General features: G+C 36.5%; 1 protein-coding gene across 2 annotated transcripts in view; it reads left to right on the top strand.

The window, feature by feature from the left end:
* The window catches only part of Exo70 (exocyst complex component 7), a 340,721-nt gene that overhangs the window by 77,349 nt on the left and 237,831 nt on the right, over window positions 1–25,541 (top strand). For both annotated transcript variants that reach the window (XM_090377714.1, XM_090377715.1), the window contains one exon: window positions 9,851–9,956. In XM_090377714.1, the coding sequence (XP_090233840.1) occupies window positions 9,851–9,956 (106 nt within the window). The remainder of the gene's footprint in view (window positions 1–9,850; window positions 9,957–25,541) is intronic.

The raw sequence follows: 25,541 nt of genomic DNA, 5'->3' as shown, positions 1-25,541 counted from the left end.
AATAAATACACTGTACAAATTAAAACTGGAAATACATACAACCAATCAATAATGAAAGAAAAACTATTAATATAAAGAGAATAAAAGCAATAAAACATGCACGAAAATAAAAGTGATAAAATATGCATGAAGAATCTTTCAAGGATGAGACTTTTTATCAACTTAAATACGATACATGATAACAAGTCCTTATATTGTGTAGAGATATAGTCTTGCACATGCGTTAACAACAATGGTATGAAACATGTGCGGATCATGTGGGGGAACAAAAAAATCCCCACACGATCCGCACTGTCAAAACTCATCTGTCAAACTCTTCGGGAATGGTGTGGTGGCATTTACTAGCCCTGTTGTTAATCCACTATCTCTCATCATGATCTAAAATAACTACCTCCATAATTGGATGTATGTGGATTCCAGCATTGTGATTAATGATGGGATCTGCGACAGCTATATGGAGGGCCTCCAACCACGAAAGGTGGTGAGAATCATTTGCATGGTCAAGTATTTCAATGTTGGGTTGCAGATTGTAATTAAAATGCTGTTCACACCAATAATGCTGCACAGTGGCATTTTGTTTATTTATTGGCTATATATAATTTTGGGTTTGATTTGTACACAATGTATTTATTTTATATTTTATTTTATCTATCACTGTCGGTGTACTTAATTTATTTTTAATAAACTCTACTTATTTTGACTGTGTTTCATTAGTAGAAGCAATATTTATTTCATTACCTTTCTTAATGTTATTATTCTATTACTATATGCTTTGATCTAAATAATCCATCAGGTTTAAATATGCAGTTAAGCTTATCTCTGTAGCGATATTGTTGCATTAGACTTAATACTCACGATCACACATACATGAAGAGTCGAAACATGCAACCCCCGAGAACTGCTGTGAAGAGAAATAAAAATGAACAAAAATAAAGTTAAATAGCAACAGTGAAAGGACACAGATTCTATGAAAACATTTAGGCATTCAATCTTGAGAATAGTATTTATGGATCAAAAAGGAAATTTGCTATATGTGTTCAGATTGTTACAGTTTTTGTGTATACCTTAGTACGTACTGTCGATTAATAAAACTGAATAAAGTTAAATGTTCTGTCTGTTAAAATGAGGGATCCATTATTCAGCATCAGTAGATATAGTACGAAATGCACTTAAATAAAATGTTTTCACAGCATGAAGAATCTTCCTTTTAAGCGAAGCACAAGCTTTTTTTTCCAGTCCATTCTAAACTATTTCTCATACCTGTATAAATCACCTATGAGAAATGATTATTATTTTGTGAGAAAATTGGGATCTAAAATTAGTTGGAATTTAGAACAGTCCAATAAAGGAATTATAAGAAAAGAAACTTACAGAAACTTAGCAAACTTGAATACTAAAATATTAACATTGCACTTTTAATGTTTAATACTGGATTTTAAAATGCATACTAAGCTTTTAAAATAGATATTAATATGATGACCACCAGTGTAAAGCACTACTTAACTTTTAGACTTACTTTTTGATACCAGTTATTTTATTATCGTGTATTTGTTTGTTGTGAAATTTTGTTATTGCTAGTTTATTTTGTCTAGTTATTTAGACTTAATTTTACAAGTCAAGACAGGTGAACAAATGTACACTCTGAAGGGCCCTGTAATAAAGAATGCTGAGTTGCATATGCATCATGTTCTTTATGCATCAAAGATTGAAGTACAAAAATCCTTTAGTAACCTTAAATAATGTACATTTATCTTCTTAGAAATTAATTCATCAAATTATTTTTATGACTTTTTCTGCTTATGGGATTTTTTCCCCCCTGCGACAGGTACTGGTACCAAGGGATGGGTGGTTCTCTGGAAGGCCTGTTGCTTCCAGGTTCTTAGGGAGGCTCTTGGCACCATGCCAGTGGTTTACACAGTTTTGCATATGTAGGGAACACAAAATGGTACTTATGTACACATTTTGTGTATATATGTCACATTTATTTAACTTCCTGTCTTAGGTCTATGTACTTCCTAAAATTTTCCTTGTAGGTTTTCTGAAGGTTGCTTGTGTTGGGCGCTGCTGTGTCGGCCAGGTAGGTAGCCATTTTCTTCTTGTTAGCTAGGGTTCTCTCTGATCTCTTGTATGGGATCATCTTATCTGTTATTATGATATGATCTGGTCCCAATATAGTTTATGAATTGGGGGTCTCAAGTATAGCCTGAGGTTTGTGCTTTTAATAAGAAACACTTTCTTTTATCAACTGCTGTTTTTGCACTTATCCTGGTCACATTTATGAGTGTACTCCATTAGGGTGATCACCCTGCATCCCTTGCTGATGTGTTGGTTTGTTTCTGGAGGGTTTGTTGGCAATGCATTTCCTGTAGTTCATGCTGTTGGTTACCTGGTCCTGCACTACCAGGTAACCAACAGCATGAGCAGAAACCTTCAGTCTCAGGAAAGAGCTTCCTGCTTGTGTGCCCTGTGTTGGAAGGCATCTTGTGTGTAGGTCTCTATGAAGGTCATGTAGTGTCTGCTATTGAGTGCCTTCTTTGCCCATTCTACTGTCTTTGTTTCTTCTGTCTGTGTTACTGGGGTTGAGTGGTGTGTGTCATTGTGTATTTTCCTTATGGCTTTGTAGCTCGGCACTGTTTTTCTGGAAGTAATCCCTCACATTCTTGATCATTCAGTGAGGTCTGTCAAATCCTTCCATCCTCCTTTCTGGGCTGTGACCAGTCTCTCAATGGCCAACTTTGGGTGTGGTGGTGCCCCATTCAATCTCAGTTTGCTTTAGCTCGATGTTGGTCCAGTCTGTGATCCCAAAGAAGTATGTTAGTACCGGGACTGCATAGGTGTTTATCGCTCTGACTATGTTTTTGCCATTCAGCTTCATTTTTAGTAGGTCCTAAGTCTCTGATGTTTGTAGATCTCTTTGTTCTCATTCTAACTGTTTGTAGATCTCTTCGTCATGGCTTCAATCTCTCCATCAGTGTCTTCTGCTGGTAGTTTCAACCGACTGGATTTCTCTGATCTAATCCATGGATTTTTCATTTGTCTAGAACAAGAACAAATTGCATTGCAGTGGTGATCTGATAGAGGTGTATAAGGCTTTGAATGGTTTGAGCATGCTCAATGCCAATGGGATTCTTCATCTTGCTCAGAATAATCACCTCAGAGGGCATAAATTCAAATTGAGGAAGGACGGATGTCGGATAGATGTGCGGAAATTTGCTTTTGGCCAGCGGGTGGTTGGTTGGTGAAACCGACTTCCATCACTTGTAGAAGTTGATAGCCTAAACAAATTTAAAGCTCAACTGGACAGGTATTTCGAACGAACAGATGGGTGAAATGGGAGTGGGGTTTTTTTTTTTTTTTTGGCTGATGCTGAATAAGCTTGCTTTCTTGCATCATATGCCTCTGCTAATGCTAATGCATCCTGGTGTCAGTGCCGAAGTTTCTGGTGATCTGGAGTTTGCTGCCCTCGTGGGTAGCACAGTTTTTAGAATCACTGCCCTACCCACACTAGGTGGATAAGACCTGAGTTTGAATCCCGTCAATGACAAGAGGAATTTTTATGAGTCTTCTTCACAGTGTGGCTGAGTTAGTCAGTCTTATGCAAGAGTAGCACGGTTTTTCGTCCAGCAAATCGACCACAGAACTCATGCAATTCATAGACACAGGCAGTATGGCTTAAGTTTCTGATGTGCCTAGAACTATACAAACAACCAACCAACCAATCAATCCGGAGTAGCTTTTAGAGTTGATTGTCAGTTGCCACATAGAGTTTGATGTAATCCATCTACATCAAGCGATAGAGAGAGAGGATGTACTGGTTCTTTCCCCCACCTTTAAGACTATATCCATACTTGATGATTGTGATGGATATTTGTTGAGCGTTAGACAGAACCATAGTGGCTCAGCACATCTCCCTGGAAGATTGCTCTTCTGATGGGGGATCGGGCTGATTGTGGTGTTCTCAACCTTGTTGCTGGTCCTCCACTTTGTCATGATTGCTTCTAGGAAGCATGTCAGTGTTGGGTTAAATTTGTAAATCTTCAATGTGTCTAGCAGCCAACTATGGGGGATGGAGTTGAAGGCCTTGCAGTAGTCAGTATAGGTCATTTGCAGGTTGGATTGCTTTGGTAGGTTTGCTCGATAACTACGGTATCAATTGTCAATTGCTCCTTGCAACTTTTGCTCATTTGCTTATATCTCTTCTGCTACTTTGTCATGATGTTCTGGCATTCCAAGTGGTATCTTCTTGGTTATGCAGCTGGCCAGGATCATTTAAATTGTCAGGAGACAAGTGATCAATCTGTACTTCCCTGGGTTTGTTTGTGATGGCTTTGTTCTTAGCCTTCAGATAAGTGGTTCCTTGAGTCAGATAATCTGGAATTGTGTCAAGCTGAACTTCTTGTACCAGTAGTTGTGGCTGTTATTTATCCCTGGGGTTTGCCAGTTTTGGGACTTCCTGATTGTTGTACTTCTTCCTCCCAAATCTCCCATTCTGTCATCTCTTGTATGTCCTTTGTTTTTTTCTATTCTAGGTTTATCCAGGGGCCACTGCCATAATAGCTAATTTTGCTCTTCAACAGGTTGCCTCAGAACTCCTCGAGTGCTCTCCTTGTCTTGTCCAATGTTCCTGTATAAGGGTTTCTTGTTTTCTGTTGTCCGTTTTCCTCTGGGCACTCACCCTGTGTCAGTGAAGTGTCTTACCGAATGCAAACAGATTCTGCTTGAGAGTGTCGAAATATTCTTTGATCTTATGATTATAGTCTTGTGTTTTTTTTGAGGATGGTCTTCATTTTCAGATCAGCTTCTTACCTCCTCGTGTTTGCATTTTGTTTTCTGTTGGTCTTTGGTTTCTCTGTTCATTCTGGTGGCTCTTGTGGCAGAGTAAATGGCTGTGTGGATGGCATCTAGTGTTACGTTGTTGTTGAGGTAATCTGGTGTTATTTGCAGATTATCCGTAACTTGACATGGGATTTTGTTGGGTCTCTGCTTTGGTATGGTGTGGATCTTTGTGGGGTTCATTCTCTGGAATTCTGTCACGGCCTTCTTCCTTCACTCTTTTTCTATTCATGATATCATGACCTCTGTTTCCACTTTATCCACTCAAGGTTGTACTCACTGTTCTTCCTTTAGATTTGGGTGGGTTGTTCTTATTCTTTGTTTTTTTGAAGTTGGGTGCTCACATCCTGCTTGAATTTTTCCAAGATTGCAGGAGCTATCAAGTTTTTCACGATGATGATCCGCTTCTGGTTTCCTATTTTCTGCTTGGTGACTTGAACATTTGGGAACTGCTCCAACCACTTGGCATGTAATTTCATCCTGTACATTATCATATTAATATCTGGCTTGGTTACTTTGCAGTATGCTTGCATGATTAACGTATTCATTTCGATGCTCCATTTTGTGCATTGGCTTTTTCTTCTTTTCTGGGTGGCCACTGGTGTAGTTGTACAGGAGCTGTTCCAGTTGGTTGGGCTGGATTGTCTTGCCCTTCCTTTGTTTTAGCCATGTGGGGGACGTTGCCACTTCCTTCACTGTCTCTGACTTTTTGAACTAATCTCTCTGCCTTAAGGCCTGAATGCCTTAAGACATAATGACGTTATTCTGTACCAGACTTGATGCAGCATGTTCAGTATTTCTACTTGTCATCATCATCATCATCATCATCAGCCATTTTCAATCCAATGCAGGATGAAGGCCTCTCCAGCAACTTTCCAGTTCCTTCTGTTTTGAGCACTGGCCATCCATTTACTACCCACAAACTCATGAATTTCATCTATCCATCTCCGCCTTTGTCTTCCAGGTTTTCTTCTAGCTCTTCTTGCATACCATTCTGTTATTTCCTTAGTCCATCTGTCATCATGTCTTCGAACTATGTGTCCTGCACAAGACCATTTTGTTCTTTAGTTCTTTAATTTTGATAAGAATGTCCTTTACTTGAGTTTGCTGCCTAATCCATGTGTTTCTCTTCTTATCTAACAGTCTGATTCCCAATATAATTTGTTCCATTCTTCGCTGTGTAGTTCTCAGCTTCTCTTCCATTCTTTTTGTGAGTGCACAAGTTTCACTTCCATAAGTCATGGTGGGGAGTATACATTGGTTCATTATTTTACGTTTCAGACAAACTGGGATATTGTTCTTCAGTATGTGACTATATTTCCTGAATGCTATCCATCGAAAATTTATTCTTCTCTTGACTTCCAGTCATTTATCATTATTACAGCTAATAACTTGTCCTAGATAAGTATATGACTCCACCTTTTCAATTACTGCCCCTTCAATCATTATTTCTCTTTCTGTGGCATACTTGTTCATCATTACTTTTGTTTTAGCCATATTCATTTTTAGTCCAAAATCCTTACTAACTGTGCATAACTGATTAAGATTTTCCTCTAATTCTTTGGAATTGTGGCTTATGACCACAATGTCATCTGCAAATCGTAAATGGTTTAGGTACTCTCCGTTCACATTGACTCCTTTCTGCGACCAGTCTAATCTTCTGAAAGCTTCCTCAAGGGCAGCAGTAAACAGCTTCGGAGATATTGTGTCTCCTTGTCAAACTCCTTTCTCGATTTTAAATTTGCTACTGTCTTTGTCTAGTCTAATAAAGGAGGTAGCACTCTCATATATTTTCTTCAAAATCATAATATATGGGGTATCTATGCCTTGTCTTTCCAGTGCCCGAAACATTGCCTTATTCTGAATGGAGTCAAATGCCTTTTCATAATCCACAAATGCTAGGCATAACGGTTTTATATTCATTTGCTTTCTCCATTAGCTGTGATATTATGTGAAGGTGATCCATAGTTGAGAATCCTGTCCAAAAGCCAGCTTGCGCTTTCGGTTGATTCTCATCAAGTATTCTTTCTAATCTGTTAGTAATGACCCTTGTGAACAACTTGTAGATGTGGGATAACAAGCTAATTGGTCTATAATTTCCAATTTCTGATTTATCTCCTTTCTTATGCAGCCAAAATATGATTGCATTATTCCACTGCTTAGTCGTCACACCTTTTCTAATGCAATTTGTGAAGAGCCTTGCCAGTTTTTGTGTTATGTCTCTTCCTCCCAATTTTAACAACTCTACAGTAACTTCATCTTCCCCCGGGGCTTTCTGATTCTTCATTTTCTTCAATGCATGTTCTACCTCATCAGGAAGAATATCGGGTATGTCGTATGTGTTGCTACTTTGCAATCCATCTTCCCCACTGCTGGCATCATTCCCCTGCTCCCTGTATAATTCTCTATAGTAGTCTTCTGCTATTTGAATTATGCCTTCTCTGCTGTTTATAAGTACGCCATTGCTATTCTTCAGTTTCAGTATAATTTGTCTTTCTGTATTACTGCTCATGGCTGCTGATTTAAATCCTTTGTTTTCCATTAATGCTTGTTCTACTTTTCTTGTGTTAAATCTTCTTATGTCCTCTCTGAGTCTCTTTCTAATGGCTTTGCGTAACTCAGTATACTCAATTTTCTCCCTATCACTGTTTTTCTTGCTCTTCATTTGTCGTCTTCGGTTCATCATGACAAGTGTTTCTTGACTAATTTTTTCTTCTTTGGATTTCTTTTTCCCTATAGGTTTTTTGGGCTTTATCACTTTCAGAAAGTTGTAATATTCCTCGTCGATATCTTGGTCCTGAGCAGTCTGCAGAAGCTCAAACTTGTTCTTAAATTCCAGTACATACTGCTTTTTCTCCTCTTCTGTTATCTAAAAGACCTTTGTATTATTTACTCGAGTCAGTTTTTTCCTTTCCTTTGCTACATCTATATCAAGTGTACATCTTACTATTCTGTGATCACTTCCAACATTTACCTTATTCAGGATGGTAACATCATTCACAATATATCTTCTGTTAGTGAGGATGAAGTCGATTTCATTAGTAGTTAATCTATTTGGACTCTTCCATGTCCACTTTCTGTTCACCCTTTTCTTGAAAAAAGTGTTTATTACTGACAATCCTTGAGATTCTGCAAATTCCACAAGTCTTTTACCTCTTTCATTTCTTTCACCAATTCCAAAATTTCCTATAGTTCCCGTTTCTGTGCTGTTTTGTCTTTTTCCAATCTTAGCATTGAAGTCCCCCATAATAATAGTGTAGTGGGTTTTCTGCTCATCTAGAAGGCTCTTAATTTCGGTGTACATTTCTTCAACCTCTTCATCATCATGGCTCGATGTTGGTGCATAAATCATTATAATCTTTAGCTTGTACCTCTTAGAAATCTTGAGTATTAGTCTTGACACCCTTGGTGATAAACTTATAAAGACTGATAAACTTATAAGTGATTTATTTCTTCTTGTTTCAGCCACACTGATGATATTCCAATTCACATTTTCTAATTCCTTTTCCAGCTCTAATATCCTGTCTTCACCGATGAGTGATGTTACGTTATAACAGGCCAAGTTCAGTTTCCGTGCATGGCAGCCTGGTCGTACCCAGAGATTCTTAGCACCCTCTGCTTCCACTCTGATCCTCTCGCTGCCGTAAGAGGGAGGAGTGAAAGCTGCTGGGGACTGAGGGCCATTTGTTTTGTCGTGCTGTCATATGCTGGAGGGTTTGGTCTTTTCCTCTTCACGCTGACCGGGCGTCTTGAAGAGAACCACTCTACACGTTCATTGCCACCTAAGTGACGTAACAGGGCTTACTATCGAGAAGGTGTGCATGAGTGGATTTTAGGAAAGCAGGCCAACCGGACTTCTCCTAAATCTTCTGTAATAGAGAGATATTGGATCCATTAGTGTTTTAGACTGAGTGTCTGTTAACACACAGAATGCCTGTTCCCTTCTAAGCCTCTTGTCATCTTCATCTAACTGTACTTGTCATCTTCTTTTTGCATCCAGTGGTTAGTGGTAGTTATTGGGAGCGACACTTGAGGTTTTTTTTTTTTTTAGCATTGGTAAATTAGAAGTATGTGTAAATTAGAAGAATTGTTGCGATAAATTAGAAGTCTGTGTTTTGCTGGTAGGAATATGTTGTTAAGACTAAAAACTATTTTTGTTCATTAACCTTGGTATTCATCAGTTAATAATGATTTATCTTGAATATCACCAGAGAAGTTCAGGGTGATCTAATAATAATTTAAAATGTGATAATTCATTAAGACAGTAACTATGAATATAATAACCATTTATAAATTTATACTCCTAAATTTATAATATATTTCCACAGCATATGCAAAGCCAATTATACACCATTGTCAATAAATGTAATCATTGTAATGTATGTTATTTCTCAAGATTGCATGCAGTATCCGATATAACAAAATAAAACCATATGCCAGAAGTAATTTACACTTTCACAATCATAAAACTGCCAGTTACTGTCCCAGACTATAATTACTACATACGTAGCAAATTACTTCAAGCATACGTTTTTATTTTGTTATATTGGATGCTTTTGTGATTTCTTCCATGCAGTATCTGATAATAATGTGCATTATTGTGATAACTTGTTGACGACTGCGTATAGCTGGCTTTCTATATATATATATATATATATATAAGCTGTGGAAATTAAATGCTAGGTGTTTGTGGTTGTTATATTCGTAAAGTTAATCATGTTTAAATTAGTGTTGTCATCCAGCTTGTCTAGTGATACCATGATATAAAATGCAGAAAAATCTTTATTATGTTATGAAGTTAGAGTAATATACACATAATTTAATGTTTAGAAATAATTCAGATCATGTTTATATGTGTGTTGTCATATGCTAGTAAATCTGCACGTCCTGCTTATTACCCAGTATAAATTTGTTGTACACAACTAATTTATATTGGGTAATAAACCTCTTACAACTAGTTATAATGCACCTTTTGTAAATAAAGTTGTAACAAAAAAATAACTTGTTTTACTTATAGGCCAAATGAATGTTTAGGAACTTATCTTGATAGTATGAACAAAGTCCAAAGTGCTATTATATTTTTTGAAAAGAATAATCCACACAGTGAAGAACTGGATATATTAGTAAGTTTTTGATTAGTACGTTGAGATTTATAGATTAAACTGCATTCTTTAAATTAGCAAGCTTCAAAATGTGATATAATGGATATGTGAAATGGGATTTTTTTTTTTTTTTTTTTTTGCTAATGCTATATAAGCTTGCTTTCTTGCATCATATGCCTCTGCTAATGCTATATGGTACATGTGCTTTTTACTTTACACATCCTATTCAGACATTTTGAATAATGGTGATTATATGATTAATATTTTGGTTCTCACTATAATGCAGCTCGCTTGAAATGTCCTTGCACTTCACAGTTTGAGAAATGCTAATGTAGAACATGCTGTTTATATGCTGTATTTATCCTTCAAGATGATTTTGATTTGTCCATTATATTTCAGGGAAACTTAAGATACAATCAGAATATTGAATAAAATGGAAGTCTTTTGGAGCATCAGCATTTTTTTAAATTATTAAAATTAAAAAAAAATAAGAAAAATAAAACTGCTCACACACACACACACACACACACACACACACACACACACACACACACACACACACACACACACACACACACACACACCATGGTAAAGGCCCCGAGTGCCAAGTGATCAAAGCGAACTTCAAAGTGTCTTCTCCAGAATCAGCAGATTACTGAGAATTTAACTCTTTATTTGCAGAATTATTTCATTTCTGCTCTTCTGAATAAAGAAGCAAGCTCTTCAAAAAAGAAAGGAAAGGTACCTTTCTTCTCCTTGTATATTAAACTAACCTATATAACACACTAACCACTAATTACAGTGGTTTTCAACGTTTTTTTAATAACAGCACCCCTAAGTAATTTATTTTATTTTGTGGCACCCCTACTCAGTTTTCTGCCTGTTAGATCGATTCTCTCTCTCTCTCTCTCTCTCTCTCTCTCTCTCTCTCTCTCTATATATATATATATATATATATTATGTGAGGTAAACGTTAGGCAAAAGTAATACAAATAAATCAATATGGCTATGTAGCTATCATTAGAGGCAGCAAATGCACATCCTCCACATGATGCCTAATTATATCTGATAATTAAAATAAATATGATATTTAAAATAAAAACATCAGCCAGTAGTACGGCAATAATGCAGAGCGAAACGAAACGCAAAATAATATAAAATAAACAAACAGGGAAGGGAAAGTAGAGATAATAGGACCAAAAGGTAGTCGATAATCCCCTATATAATTTAGTCAATTAAGTCATTAAACCCAATTAATAAAAAATGTAAATTTTAAATAATGCCAATTATAAATAATTTAGCGGTACCCCCCTCGAAGGTACCAGTTCCAAAAGACGTGAAATATCACCAAAAAAGGTTAAAGAAACTACCAAAAACTAAAATATCAAAATAATAGATCAAAATGATAGACTGACCATCATGCCCCATATCGACAAAGGACCACGAGGCCAATAATGGTCATGGAATCGCTGCATTTCAATCGTCATACAAATCATCGCAAAGGCAGAAATATCGAAGAACAAAACCACCCCTCCATTCTCCGATAGATCAACCAATGCAGAGGATTTGCATGGCGGTGGTCCTTATGCAGCGAAAAATAATCTATAGAACAGACAGCACTCTTGATCAGAGCCACACAACTGACATAATGCAAGCTTAACCAGCTTATATAATAGAAAGGAAAAGAATAGATGGCGACACAGGCGCTGCTTATTTAGCATATCAACCCACTACTACCACTAATTTATATTATGTGAGGTAAACGTTAGGCAAAAGTAATACAAATAAATAAATATGGCTATGTAGCTATCATTAGAGGCAGAAAATGCACATCCTACACATGATGCCTAATTATATCTGATAATTAAAATAAATATGATATTTAAAATAAAAACATCAGCCAGTAGTACGGCAATTATGCAGAGCGAAACGAAACGCAAAATAATATAAAATAAACAAACAGGGAAGGGAAAGTAGAGATAATAGGACCAAGCTGTCTGTTCTATAGATTATTTTTCGCTGCATAAGGACCACCGCCATGCAAATCCTCTGCATTGGTTGATCTATCGGAGAATGGAGGGGTGGTTTTGTTCTTCGATATTTCTGCCTTTGCGATGATTTGTATGACGATTGAAATGCAGCGATTCCATGACCATTATTGGCCTCGTGGTCCTCTGTCGATATGGGGCATGATGGTCAGTCTATCATTTTGATCTATTATTTTGATATTTTAGTTTTTGGTAGTTTCTTTAACCTTTTTTGGTGATATTTCATGTCTTTTGGAACTGGTACCTTCGAGGGGGGGTACCGCTAAATTATTTATAATTGGCATTATTTTAAATTTACATTTTTTATTAATTGGGTTTAATGACTTAATTGACTAAATTATATAGGGGATTATCGACTACCTTTTGGTCCTATTATTTCAACTTCCACGACAAGGGATGGAAGTCTGTTCCACCAACCAACTACCCGCTGGCTAAAGGCAAATTTCCGCACGTCTATCCTACATCTGCCTTTTCTCAATTTGAATTTATGCCCTCTCAGGTGATTATTTTGAGCAAGAGGAGGAATCCCATCAGCATTGAGCATGCTCAAACCATTCAAGGCTTTATACACCTCTATCAGATCACCTTGCTGGTGCCTAGTCTCCAGACACTGTAATTTGCAAAACTTAAGCCTTTCTTCGTAAGAGCACCCTTTTGTTCCATTCACTAATCTTGTCCTGCTCTGTACTTGTTCCAGCAGCTCTACATCCTTCTTGAAATGAGGCCTCCAGACCTGTATACAGTACTCTAGGTGTGGCTTGACCATTGCCTTATACAAAGGAATAATCACCTCCTTTATCCCTGCTAGAAAAATTCCTGTATATCATTGACAATACACCATGATCTACTCTTGTAGCATGTCTGCACTGTCAGAGAACTTTATATCTGCCTGCACAGTTACCCCCAGGTTCTTTTCATTCTCTACCACTGTCAGTGTAGTATCGCAGAGTTGATACGTTGCTCTGGGTTTGCTGTTTTCCATATGTAGTACTTTGCATTTGTCAATGTTAAACTTCATTTGCCTCCTCTCAGCCCATCTGCTCAACCATTCCAGATCCTGTTACAGCAGCATAGTGTCAGTAGTGTCCTTGACAACTCTGCCAACCTTTGTATCGTCTGCAAACTTGGACATTAAGCTTGATATACCATCATCAATATCATTTATAAATACAGAAAACAGAAATGGACCCAACACTGAACCCTGAGGCACTCCACTAATAACATTAGTCCACGATGAGCTGTGTCCATTGATTACCACTCTCTGTCTTCTCCCCCTCAACCACCCCTTTATCCATAGCAGCAATTTGCCTCCAATGCCACACTGCTCCAATTTGTGCAGCGGTCCTCCATGTGCAACAGTATCAAAAGCCTTTCTAAGATCCAAGTATATAATATCGAAGTTATTCCCTGCATCCAGTTCTTTTGTGACTGCATCATAGTATCCAATCAAATTGGTCAGGGAAGACTTTCCCTTAACAAAACCATGCTGTGTCCGAGCTATAACTGAAGTCTTGTCTAGATGATCCTGCAGAGCTTCTTTAACCAGTGCCTCCATCAATTTTCTTGGAACAGAAGTTAAACTCACAGGTCTATAATTACTTGTGTCAGCCTTTGTTCTTACTTTGTGAATTGGGGTCACATTTGCACATCTCCAGTCTGTGGGTACCTCCCCTGAGTCCAAGGAAGCTCTAATAATTATGGATAAGGGTTTGCTTACTTCCTTTGCTGCTTCCTTTAATATAACTGGATAGATCCCATCCACCCCAGGTGCCTTTCTTGTATTTATCTTCAACAATTTCTCCTCCATTTTACTCTCAGTTATTACAAGATTCTCTAGCTTACTGCCAGAGTTGAATACACCTCTGGCATTCCCCTCGCTGAATAACTCCTCATGTGTGAATGTCGATGCAAAATATTCATTGTTTGTTAGCTACCTGAGCAGGATCATCAACAGTTGACCCATCAATATCAAGTGGACCAATCTGATTCATCCCCATCCTTCTAGAGTTTACATAAGTAAAGAACTCTTTGCTGTTTTTCTTTGCATCCCTTGCCAAAGATTTCTCGTAATCTGCCTTCGCCTGCCTAATTTCCTTTATAACTTGGTTACAGATCAACTTGTATCTATCATAGGCTTCTGTGTCACGTGTTAATTTCTTTGTATCCCATGCATTTTTCTTCTCTGCCATATGTCTCATTAGTTCATCTGACATCCATTTAGGCCTAAACCTTGAACAATATTTCTTAGTTGGTATGTAAAGCCTAGTAGCTTCCAAGATAAATTCTTTGAATGCTTCCCATTTTGAATTTGCTGTTGGTAACATTATCAGTTGGTCCCACTGTATAGAATTTAAGTACTGTCTCAGACCATCGTAGTTGCCTTTACGAAAGCAGTAACCCTTTCCTTTACCCCTAATGGTAGTTACCTCTTTGAGTAAGTCCCACTTCAGCAGACTGTGATCACTGCCACCTAGTGGTTCGTTTATCTGCAGATTTTTAATGCATGAAGAATCACTACTGATAATCAGTTCAAGAGTATTACTCCCTCTAGTTGCCTTCGAAACATGCTGATGTAGAAAACAGTCATCCAATAAATCCCCAAAAGCCTTGCTAGTGTGTGAGTGACCAGCCCCCAAATTCCGGTCAATATCTGGGAAATTAAAATCCCCCATTATAAGACACTCTCTGATTTACTGGCCCACTCTATTTCCCTGTACAGTTTCTTATTATACTCATCGGAGTCATTAGGCCTATAGCACACTCCTACTCTCAATTTTGATCTCCCAATGCTTACGTCACACCAAACTGACTCGACAGTGCACTCTCCAGCGATGTCGACTTGCTTCACTTCCTTGGATTTTATGTGTTTCTTAACTAATAGCATAACCCCTCCTCCCTTCCTATCACATTGTACTCCCCAAATTCCAGTTCTGCATTCCTTATATCTGTGTGACACCAGGTTTCTGATATCCCAACAATATCTGCCTTTGATGTTTTGAGCAATACATCAAATTCATCAAATTTATTTACCAAACTCTTAGCATTGGTGTACACACAAGTATTCATGCACCTGTTGCTATTCTTAGCTACCCTGACACAACCCATGTGTTTACTTGTACCGCAATGACTCCCATCAGTCTCTGAAATACCCTGCATTTTGTTTTCCAAGCTGCTGCTCATTTCAATTGAAGTAGTGCAAGAATCACTTTCACCTCTGCCAGTGGCTACTTTAATCTATTAGTCCTTGTATCCCCCCAAGCTAGCAGTTTTCCGACCCACCTAACACTGCCTCGATAGCATCAGCAAATATTCTTGCATCCTTTCTATTTAATTGTATTCCATCCCTATAGAAGCAGTCTGTCCTGTTAACAAGTATAGGCCAGACTGAAAAAAATTCTATTCTACCCCTTGAGCCTTGCACAATCTTTCCAGGGCCGAATTGATCGACAAGGCTCTCATAATATACTCCCTCCTATCGTGTCTGGGCAGAATTGCAGACACTTTCGAATTCAACCCAATTCACGTCTTTTTTTCAGCAGTGACCTGTACTTGTTAAGTAATTCCGCCGGTCTCCTATATTAGACGTTTTACTAAAATTGTTTTTCCCCCCATATCTAATGACAGCTACACTCTTTTCATTTTCATTTTTATTTGTATTTCATTAATATTTTGTTGTACTAATTTTACTTTACAGTTTCCTCGCTTAGCAATTCAGCCCATAATTTACTTAATTCATCATAACCTCTAGGATATTAACATTCTTTTACCTTTCACTAATTTACTATTCTTATTTTTCTACTTTCATCACGCTTATAGTTACTGGTACCTTGTGTAACTTTCACGTCCATTTATACTTACTTAATTTAATTTAATATTAATACAAATTACATATACTCTTGCATCCTTTAATGCTGCTTTGCACTTTCAGGTGCATCTGTCATACCTAATTTATTAATCTTGCTTTCACCGAAACCATTTCATCTACTGTTTACCTCTTTTATATGTGACTCTTTAAACTTTTCTTTTAAAGAGTTACATTGAAAGCTCATTTTTATATATATATATATATATACTATCATTGAATTGTATTAAATAAAGTTAAATTATAATATAGTGAATAAATAAATAAATAAATGATTAAGCATTCATTAGAGGCAGCGACATGCAATTCCTCCATATGAAGCTGAAATACATCCAATATTTTAAATTAAATAAAATAAAATGAAACATAAGCCAGTAGTATGGCAAAAACTGTAGAGCGAAAATTAACATAAAAATAACCCAAATAAACAAACGAACGAAATAAAAGAATAGATATAAATAGTAGCCCAGAAACCCTTGTATAATTTCGAATATTAAATCCAATTAACAATAACTATACAAAACTTAGAATAATGCCAATTACATATTAATTTAGCGGTACCCCCCCCCCCCCCCCCCCCGAGAGGTACCAGTTCCGAAAGACGTGAAATATCACCAAAAGAGGGTTAAAGGAACTACCAAACGATAACAAAATCAAAATAAATTAAAATAAAATAGAATAGACTGACCATCATGCCCCATATTGACAGAGGACCACGAGGCCAATAATGGTCATGGAATCGCTGCATTTAAATTGCTATACAAATCGTCACCATGGTGAAAAGATCGAAGTACCAATTCACCCTCCCTCCTCCGATCGATCCACCAATGCAGAGGATTTGCACGGCGGTGGTCCTTATGCAGCAAAAAATAAAATATAGAACAGATAGCACTCTAGAGCAGAGCCACACCACTGACATACTGTAAGCTGAATCAGCTTTTATAGAAGAAAAAAGGAAAATAGATGGCGGCACAGGTGTTGCTAAATTAGCATATCGACCCATTACTATTGAATTATATTAAATGTTGATGAAAATTAAATTATAATAAAATGAATAAATAATTAAGCTTTCATTGGAGGCAGCAACTTGCAATTCCTCCATATGAAGCCGAAATATATACTATCATTGAATTATATTAAATAAAGTTAAATTATAATATAGTGAATAAATAAATAAATCAATGATTAAGTATTCATTAGAAGCAGCGACATGCAATTCCTCCATATGAAGCTGAAATACATCCAATATTTTAAATTAAATAAAATAAAATAAAACATAAGCCAGTAGTATGGCAAAAACTGTAGAGCGAAAATTAACATAAAAATAACCCAAATAAATAAACAAACGAACGAAAAGAAAGAATAGATATAAATAGTAGCCCAGAAACCCTTGTATAATTTCGAATATTAAATCCAATTAACAATAACTATACAAAATTTAGGATAATGCCAATTACATATTAATTTAGCGGTACCCCCCCCGAGAGGTACCAGTTCCGAAAGACGTGAAATATCACCAAAAGAGGGTTAAAGGAACTACCAAATGATAACAAAATCAAAATAAATTAAAATATTCTATTTTATTTTATTTCGAATATTAAATCCAATTAACAATAACTATACAAAATTTAGGATAATGCCAATTACATATTAATTTAGCGGTACCCCCCCGAGAGGTACCAGTTCCGAAAGTCTTTCGGAACTGGTACCTCTCGGGGGGGTACCGCTAAATTAATATGTAATTGGCATTATCCTAAATTTTGTATAGTTATTGTTAATTGGATTTAATATTCAAAATTATACAAGGGTTTCTGGGCTACTATTTATATCTATTCTTTCTTTTCGTTTGTTTGTTTATTTGGGTTATTTTTATGTTAATTTTCGCCCTACAGTTTTTGCCATACTACTGGCTTATGTTTTATTTTATTTTATTTAATTTAAAATATTGGATATATATATATATAATTTTAAGTTTTTAAGAAAGGGGGTAATGCGTATGAAAGGTATAAAAGAGTATCAAAAGTATAAAGGATTATAGTTCTAGATTACTACATTAATAGTAGAAGAAACTATCAACTATAAGGAATATAGATAAAATATATAGAGCCAATAGGTATAGGATGTAGAGATAGTCTAAAGCAGTGTTTCTCAAAGGGTGTGCCGCAAAATTTTCCAAGTGTGCCGCGAAATCTTAAAAAAAAAAAAACTAGCGTCATTTTTATTTTAACATCATTGTCCGAATATTTTATTTTGGTTGTAAGAATTGTTTGCATAACACAAATATAATATAAGTATAAATAAAAAAATTGTTAATATTATTTTTCGTTCTGTTTATTTAATTTAGAAATTTCTTCTTCTATGACTACGTAGGTGTGCCGCGAAATTTTTCTTCTTTGGAAAATGTGCCACGAGAGTAAAAAGATTGAGAAACACTGGTCTAAAGAACTATCTTTTGAATCCATAGTAAAATTACCAGAAAGTACCTGTAAAGAAAATTGCAAGAAAGTACCTATAATAAACATGCAATGCAATTAGTAATGTAAAATTACTCAGTGTTGCAATTGTGATGATTTTGTTGATTTCTTCAGGGGTCAGCCACCAAAACCAAGGGAAATGCAACAAATGAGTAAGGGCCTCTGTTTTGAACATGAGATATGCTCAGTGCAGTGTAAATTACTGTGATAATGGTGAGAATAAAAGCAGGAAAAGAGTGTGAAAGCTGACGTATATCTTGCTGCTGACCCTACAGAAGCGGAAGAAATACAGTACTACTACTAATAATAATGATATTATTATTATTATTATTAATAATAATAATAACTATAATAACAATAACAACTGGCATAAAAGTGGAAAAACTAAGAAATTACTAGGAAAATAAAATTCGAAGGAAAGACAATGAGAAGAGAGAATAAGATGGACTTAAAATAAATTTGTGGGTAGAGGTGGTACTTACTAACGTGCCATGCTGAAGCTGGGGAGAGGGCCGCAGAGTGTATGTGCCAAAACGCAGAGTCGGTGATTCCAAAAGAGAGAGAGAGATTCCCACTAATAATTGGCGTGGATATGTAGAGGTGAGGTGATCTCGTGTGTAGGAAAATGGAAATAATAGAACGTAGAATTATGATTGGGTGAGAACGGATTAAACGCATGTAGCATGCATCCCAGGAAAGCTTAGAGAATTGACTGTAAAGTAGTGTGATATAGACGCTGAACTTATTGTTAGACGAAAACAGTGAATATAGTAGAAAATAGCATCTTGATTGCTTTCGAAAACATAATTGCGCTCAAGAAGGAAACTAAATAGTTTTAAGGATAGCAAATAATATAATGAGGAAGGGTGATAAAGGTGTTGTGCTCCGGAAGTTCGGGGTTTCTATTCCCATTCCTCTAGTAGAACCCTGAACGAAGTTCTGGGAGCAAGTTACAAGTATTTAAGTCGAATGTGTTGAAAATGGTGGAAAGACCATTTTTTACATTTAGGGTTAAAACCATTAATGTGTAACAAGATTTAAAATTAAGCAGATATCTAAATATTTGAAGAGTTTAAAGATAAAATAAAAATGCATTAAAGCTAAGATAATATATATCAAATTTAAAATAAGTAAACCCCTTTATGATTAGCCAATCAGTGGGTACAAGTTTTTCAGACTGTGAGACACCAAAGAGGCTAAGGGGTATATGCTGTACATATTTACACAGCCTAATAGGTGAGGATGATTGCTTTATATTATACATTTTATATTAATAGGGAGGCTGATTAATTTTTTTATAAAATAAAAAATGTGGAGATCTTTATATTGAAATGAAAGTGTAGGTAGGCTACTGGGAACTTTACATATAGTAGCTATTCTTATGCATTGAATGAGGATGATGTTAGCATGAATTTTCTTTGCAATGTTGGAGTGCCAGTGTGTGAAATTGACAACTTTGAAGTTGAATGCATTACTTTTATTGTAGATGTTTATGGTAGCCTTGGCATTATGGAGATCGATATTCAAGTCTAGATTATATGCTGCAAGGTTATTGCTATTAGTTTTTTCTAGAGTGAGCTCTGGAGGGTAGATATGAGCAAAGTCTTGCAGGAAATTATTGCAGTTGATAACCAGCAGGTCGTCGATGTATCTATACATGCATAAATCTGCAGGTAAGGCAGTCTCTGAGAAGTATAGGTAAAGGTTAGCTAGGATACAGCTAGCTGGGCTACCCATAGGTGTACCTTTTGATTGTAGATAGACAGTGGAGCCATCAAAGATGTAATTGTTTAATATGCATAAGTTAGTTAGGTTATTCCAGTAGTCTGGTTTGCAGTTTATAAAATGTTTATACTTACAGTAAAGCTCTTTCATTACTAGCTTTAGGTTAGATAGATTTATGCTAGTGAACAGGCTGTTGAAGTCAAAAGTAGATGTGTAAGTAATATGCTGATTTTTTAGGGCCTCTATAACAACCTGGTTATTTTCAATGATTCTGTTGTTGGGAAGAATGTTTAAGTTAGGTTTAAGGAGCTGTTCTAGAGCTTTTACTGGTTTATGAGAATAACTGTTTTTACAGGATGTGATAAATCTGAAACTGATGAGATTTTTATGAAATTTTGGGATAAAATAAATGTAAGGAAAGTTGTAATTATTAAAATTGATATTTAATTTTTTGCTGAATGCAATAAGTTTCTTTGTGATGATGCTACTATTATTGGTGAAAAGTTTGTATGTGGTGCTAGAGTTAAGTTCTGCTATTATAGTTTGTTAGTAGAAGGATTTGCAGATAAAAGCTAAGTTATTACAAGCTTTGTCTACTGTCATGATGATGATGAAATGTTTATGTAACTCTGCTGTGGGATTTAATTTTGGTGAAGGTGTAAGTACTGCTAGCTGTTGAGAGAGAGGATATAATCTTATAATTGTTGAAAAGATCAGCATGTGCTGTATTGATCCAGATTTGGAATGCCTCTAAAGGGGTGTTGTATTTGTAGGATAGTTTTAAGCAGAAGTTAATTAGGTTTTGATATAGTTGTTTTTTGATCTTGGTAAAGTTGTAGTGTTCATATAGTCTAAATTTAAATTCATGTGCCAATATGTTTCTGAGCTCTTGGTTGGGGACAATATCTAGATTGCCTCTAATAATGTGTCCGTAGTGTGAGTTGACATAAGGCTGTAGGTTAGGTTGATAACATATGCAGCTGTTGGTATCTGGGGTGAAATTATTTAAGTTGGTGGATAATTGCAAGCTAATAAACCAAAAGGTTTAGAGTAACTGAATCTAGGCTTTATGTGAAGATATTGGCAGTTGTCAGGAAGAAGACTATTTGAGTGTCTGTTGATGCAGCTATGGATGTTGAAGCTGTCTGTGTTACTAATGCACCTCAATATGAGAGTTTAAAATTCTGTGCTATCCTTATTAGTATGTATTTTTAGTCTGAACTTACAGATGTCTGTTATTAGGTGTTCTAGGTGTTTAGAGGTAAACTCAAAGCTGGTGGTGAATTTATAGAGAGCTTTTATATGGGTTTGTTAAGGGAAAGTCTTGTCTGACAAATTTGATAGGATATTATGATGTGGTTACAAAGGAACTGGATGCAAAAAATAATTTTGATATCATATATTTGGATTTCAGGAAAGCTTTTGACGCTGTTGCGCATGGAAGACTATTGTACAAATTGGAGAAGAATGGTATTAAGGGTAAGTTGCTACAATGGATAAAAGGATGGTTGAGTGGGAGAAGACAGAGGGTGGTAATCAATGGGTGCTGCTCTTCTTGGACTAATGTTATTAGTGGAGTCCCACAGGGTTCGGTGTTGGGTCCACTGTTGTTTTGTATATTTATCAATGATATTGATGAAGGTATATCAGGCTTAGTGTCGAAGTTTGCAGATGATACAAAGGTTGGCAGGGTTGTTAATGACAGTAATGGCAGTGTGCTACTGCAACAGGATCTAGATAATTTGGGCAGATGGGCTAAGAAGTGGCAACTGAAGTTTAACCTTGACAAATACAAAGTACTGCATATGGGTAGAAGTAACCCCAGAGAAACGTACCAACTGTGTGGTACTACACTTAAGGTGGTAGAAAATGAAAAAGGCCTGGGAGTAATTGTGCAGGCAGATATGAAGTTTTCTGAGCAATGCAGACAGGCTGCCAGGGCAGGTCATGGGGTTTTGTCAATGATATATAGGAATTTTGCTAGCAGGGAAAAGGAGGTGATTATCCCTCTGTATAAGGCAATGGTCAGGCCATGCCTTGAGTACTGTGTACAGATCTGGAGGCCTCATTTTAGGAAGGATGTAGATTTACTCGAGCCTCTACAGAGAAGGGCAACAAGATTGGTGAGGGGAATGAAGGGATCCTCTTATCAAGAGAGGCTTAAGTTCTGCAAATTGCAGTGGCTGGAGACTAGGCACCTGCACGGTGATCTGATTGAGGTTTATAAGGCCTTGAATGGGTTCAGCATGCTGAATTCTGATGGGATCCTTCCACTTGTTCAGATTACGAACCTAAGGGGGCATAAATTCAAATTAAGAAAAGACATGTAGATTAGATGTGCGGAAATTTGCCTTTAGCCAGCGGGTGGTTAATTGCTGGAACAAACTTCCATCTGTCATTGTGGAAGTTGATAGGTTGAATAAATTTAAGGAGGAACTGGACAGGCATTTGGAGGGAATGGTGTGATTTTTTTTTTTTTTTTTTTTTGGCTGATGCTGCATAAGCTCATACATTTGCTTTCTTGCATCATATGCCACCACCACTACTACTACTACTTTCAAGACACTAATTTTGGTGCCAAAGAGAAGGTTATGGATATTCTGTATTTCTGTATGACAACTGTCCCATTCTGATACGGTCTGTGAGAAAATACCAATATTGTTCTTTGGTGATGTTATGTTGTTCTTACATTTGGGTTTGGGTTTTTTATGATGTTTAGTTTTATTTGGGCCTTTTACTATTTGGAACTTGTCATAGATACCTGTATCTCTTATACTATTAGAGATGATACTGTGGTTAAATATATTGTTGAGCCCATATGGGTAAAGGGTTTTTAGCTTGAGCATGTAAAATTCTTCTTTTCTGCTTCTAGTGAAAGGGTTTATTATGTGCTTTAGGATAGATATGAGTATATTAGTAAAGGGGTGTATCTGAAAATGCTTGTGTTCAATTTCCTGTTCAGTGCTGCTACGTTTAATGTTGCTCATGTAGTTACTTGTCTAATCTATGGAGGTTAAGTCTGAGATGTAGCTTGTTGTCAGTTTGGCCAGCATATTTCCTGTTGCAGGTGTTGAGCTAGATGAGATTGTTGCATTTGTAGAAAACTGGATCCCTAGAATTGTCCGTATGGTGACGTGGGCATATATGGAAATGTATGACAAAGTTTGGTAGTACAGGTGTTAAATTTTTGGTAGCCAAGGGAATGGTGGATGTTAGAGGTAGAATCTTCAACATTTTAAGCTGGAAGAATTAGATGCTGATTTTCTCTGTATGAGGTGTGTATCCTATGTGTATGTGTAGTGTCCGGAATATGTGTCAGAGGAGTGCCTGCCTGGCAACCCAAAGGTCGCGGGTTCGATTCCCGCCTCGGGCTTGGATCAAAGTACTGCAAAAACCTTGGGAGGTGCACTATGGCCACAGAAGCCGATGCGCCAACAACTACCAAACAAAAAAAAAAAAAAAAAATGTGTCAGAGGATTACATATGTACAGAGCATTAGCCCCTGGGATCAAGTTTACCCTACTCTGCCCGTATAGTATGATATTAGGATGTGTACTAGCCATAATTAAGTAAACAAATAAACAAATAATAATAAGAACAATAATATAACAATGGACTAAGATATCTCTGGACTAATGGACTAAGGATACTGCTGAGGTAGAAGGCATTGAAAAGTGATTATGCAATACCAAGATAGATTTATAGAAAAAGCAAGGGATAATGTAAGGTTAGTAGAAGGAAAAAACAAAAAAAGGGGAAAGAAGAGAATATAAATTAAAATATATACACAAAACTTATCGCTATTTACTGACAATATAGGTGACTTTGTCTGGGGCCAACCACCCAGACTGAAGGAAAAAAATGACAAGGAATTCTCTGTTTCTGTAATGACCAATATCTGCTAAATTAACATAGAATAATAACAGTAATAAATTTAGAGATTAAGTATGTTGAATCTAAACCATAAAAGGTAGTTTAAAATTTTGAATCAAAAGAAAGATAATATAAAGTATTAATGCAAGCACAAAATGAACATCGTTGACCCGACAGAGAACATAATTTATTAAATAAAATAAGAATAAATGTAAGACATAAGGCATATCTACAGTGTCCAAGACGTGATGTAGTAACAACAATAGATGTCATGAAAGAAATGCAAATCCCTCTAGTGAGAGTTAATGTGCATGTGGTGACCCTATGTGATTAAATAGCCAATTAGTTAAAATTAAGTTAACACAAAGAGAAACGTACCAACTGTGTGGTGCTACACTTAAGGTGCTAGAAAATGAAAAAGACCTGGAGTAATTGTGCAGGCAGATATGAAGTTTTCTGAGCAATGCAGACAGGCTGCCAGGGCAGGTCATGGGGTTTTGTCAATGATATATAGGAATTTTGCTAGCAGGGAAAGGAGGTGATTATCCCTCTGTATAAGGCAATGGTCAGGCCACGCCTTGAGTACTGTGTACATGTCTGGAGGCCTCATTTTAGGAAGGATGTAGATTTACTTGAGCGTGTACAGAGAAGGGCAACAAGATTGGTGAGGGGAATGAAGGGATCCTCTTACCAAGAGAGGCTTAAGTTCTGCAAATTGCAGTGCACCTGCGTGGTGATCTGATTGAGGTGTATAAGGCCTTGAATGGGTTCAGCACGCTGAATTCTGATGGATCCTTCCACTTGTTCAGATTACGAACCTAAGGGGGCATAAATTCAAATTAAGAAAAGACAGATGTAGATTAGATGTGCGGAAATTTGCCTTTAGCCAGCGGGTGGTTAATTGCTGGAACAAACTTCCATCTGTCATTGTGGAAGTTGATAGGTTGAATAAATTTAAGGAGGAACTGGACAGGCATTTGGAGGGAATGGTGTGATTTTTTTTTTTTTGGTTGATGCTGCATAAGCTCATACATTTGCTTTCTTGCATCACGTGCCACTACTACTACTACTATCTGGATAGTAAGATGATTAAAAACAAATAGAGTGGGAGTAATAGTAATAGTCGAAAGATACCATCAAAAAATGTTTTGAAAATTGTGGAACTAATAGTACCTGAACTCCATGAAGGCGAAAATATAGTAGTACAAATAAGTAGTTTCTCCTATATCCTCGGATTACTCTAATAATTTCGGAGAAATAAGAACAAAGTGTAGGACAGCTTAAAGACGATACTAGATATAAGTTGTAGCTCGTGTAAGCCCGGGATTGCAAACCGTTCCTATAGTAGTACCCTGATCTGAATTTGCATTTCACCTTAGCATGAACTTAAGTATATACAGTGTTATTATGGTGCACTATGGCCATAGATGCCGATGTACCTAAAAAATTCCCAAACAAACAGTATTATTATAAAATAAAATAAGATAAAATAACATAAAATAAAATAAATGATATACTATAATTTGCAGGCTGGTGGGTACAAGTTTTCTAAGCCTTAAGTCGCCAAGAAAGCAAAGTGTATCGTATGTACATAATGTACATGGCTCTAAATCCATAAATTATG

The sequence above is a fragment of the Mastigoproctus giganteus genome, chromosome 7 (assembly GCF_048544385.1).
Source record: "Mastigoproctus giganteus isolate SK-2022 chromosome 7, ASM4854438v1, whole genome shotgun sequence".
NCBI lineage: Eukaryota > Metazoa > Arthropoda > Arachnida > Uropygi > Thelyphonidae > Mastigoproctus > Mastigoproctus giganteus.
Note: the sequence above shows the minus strand (reverse complement) of the source record. Positions and strands in the feature narration are given on the sequence as shown.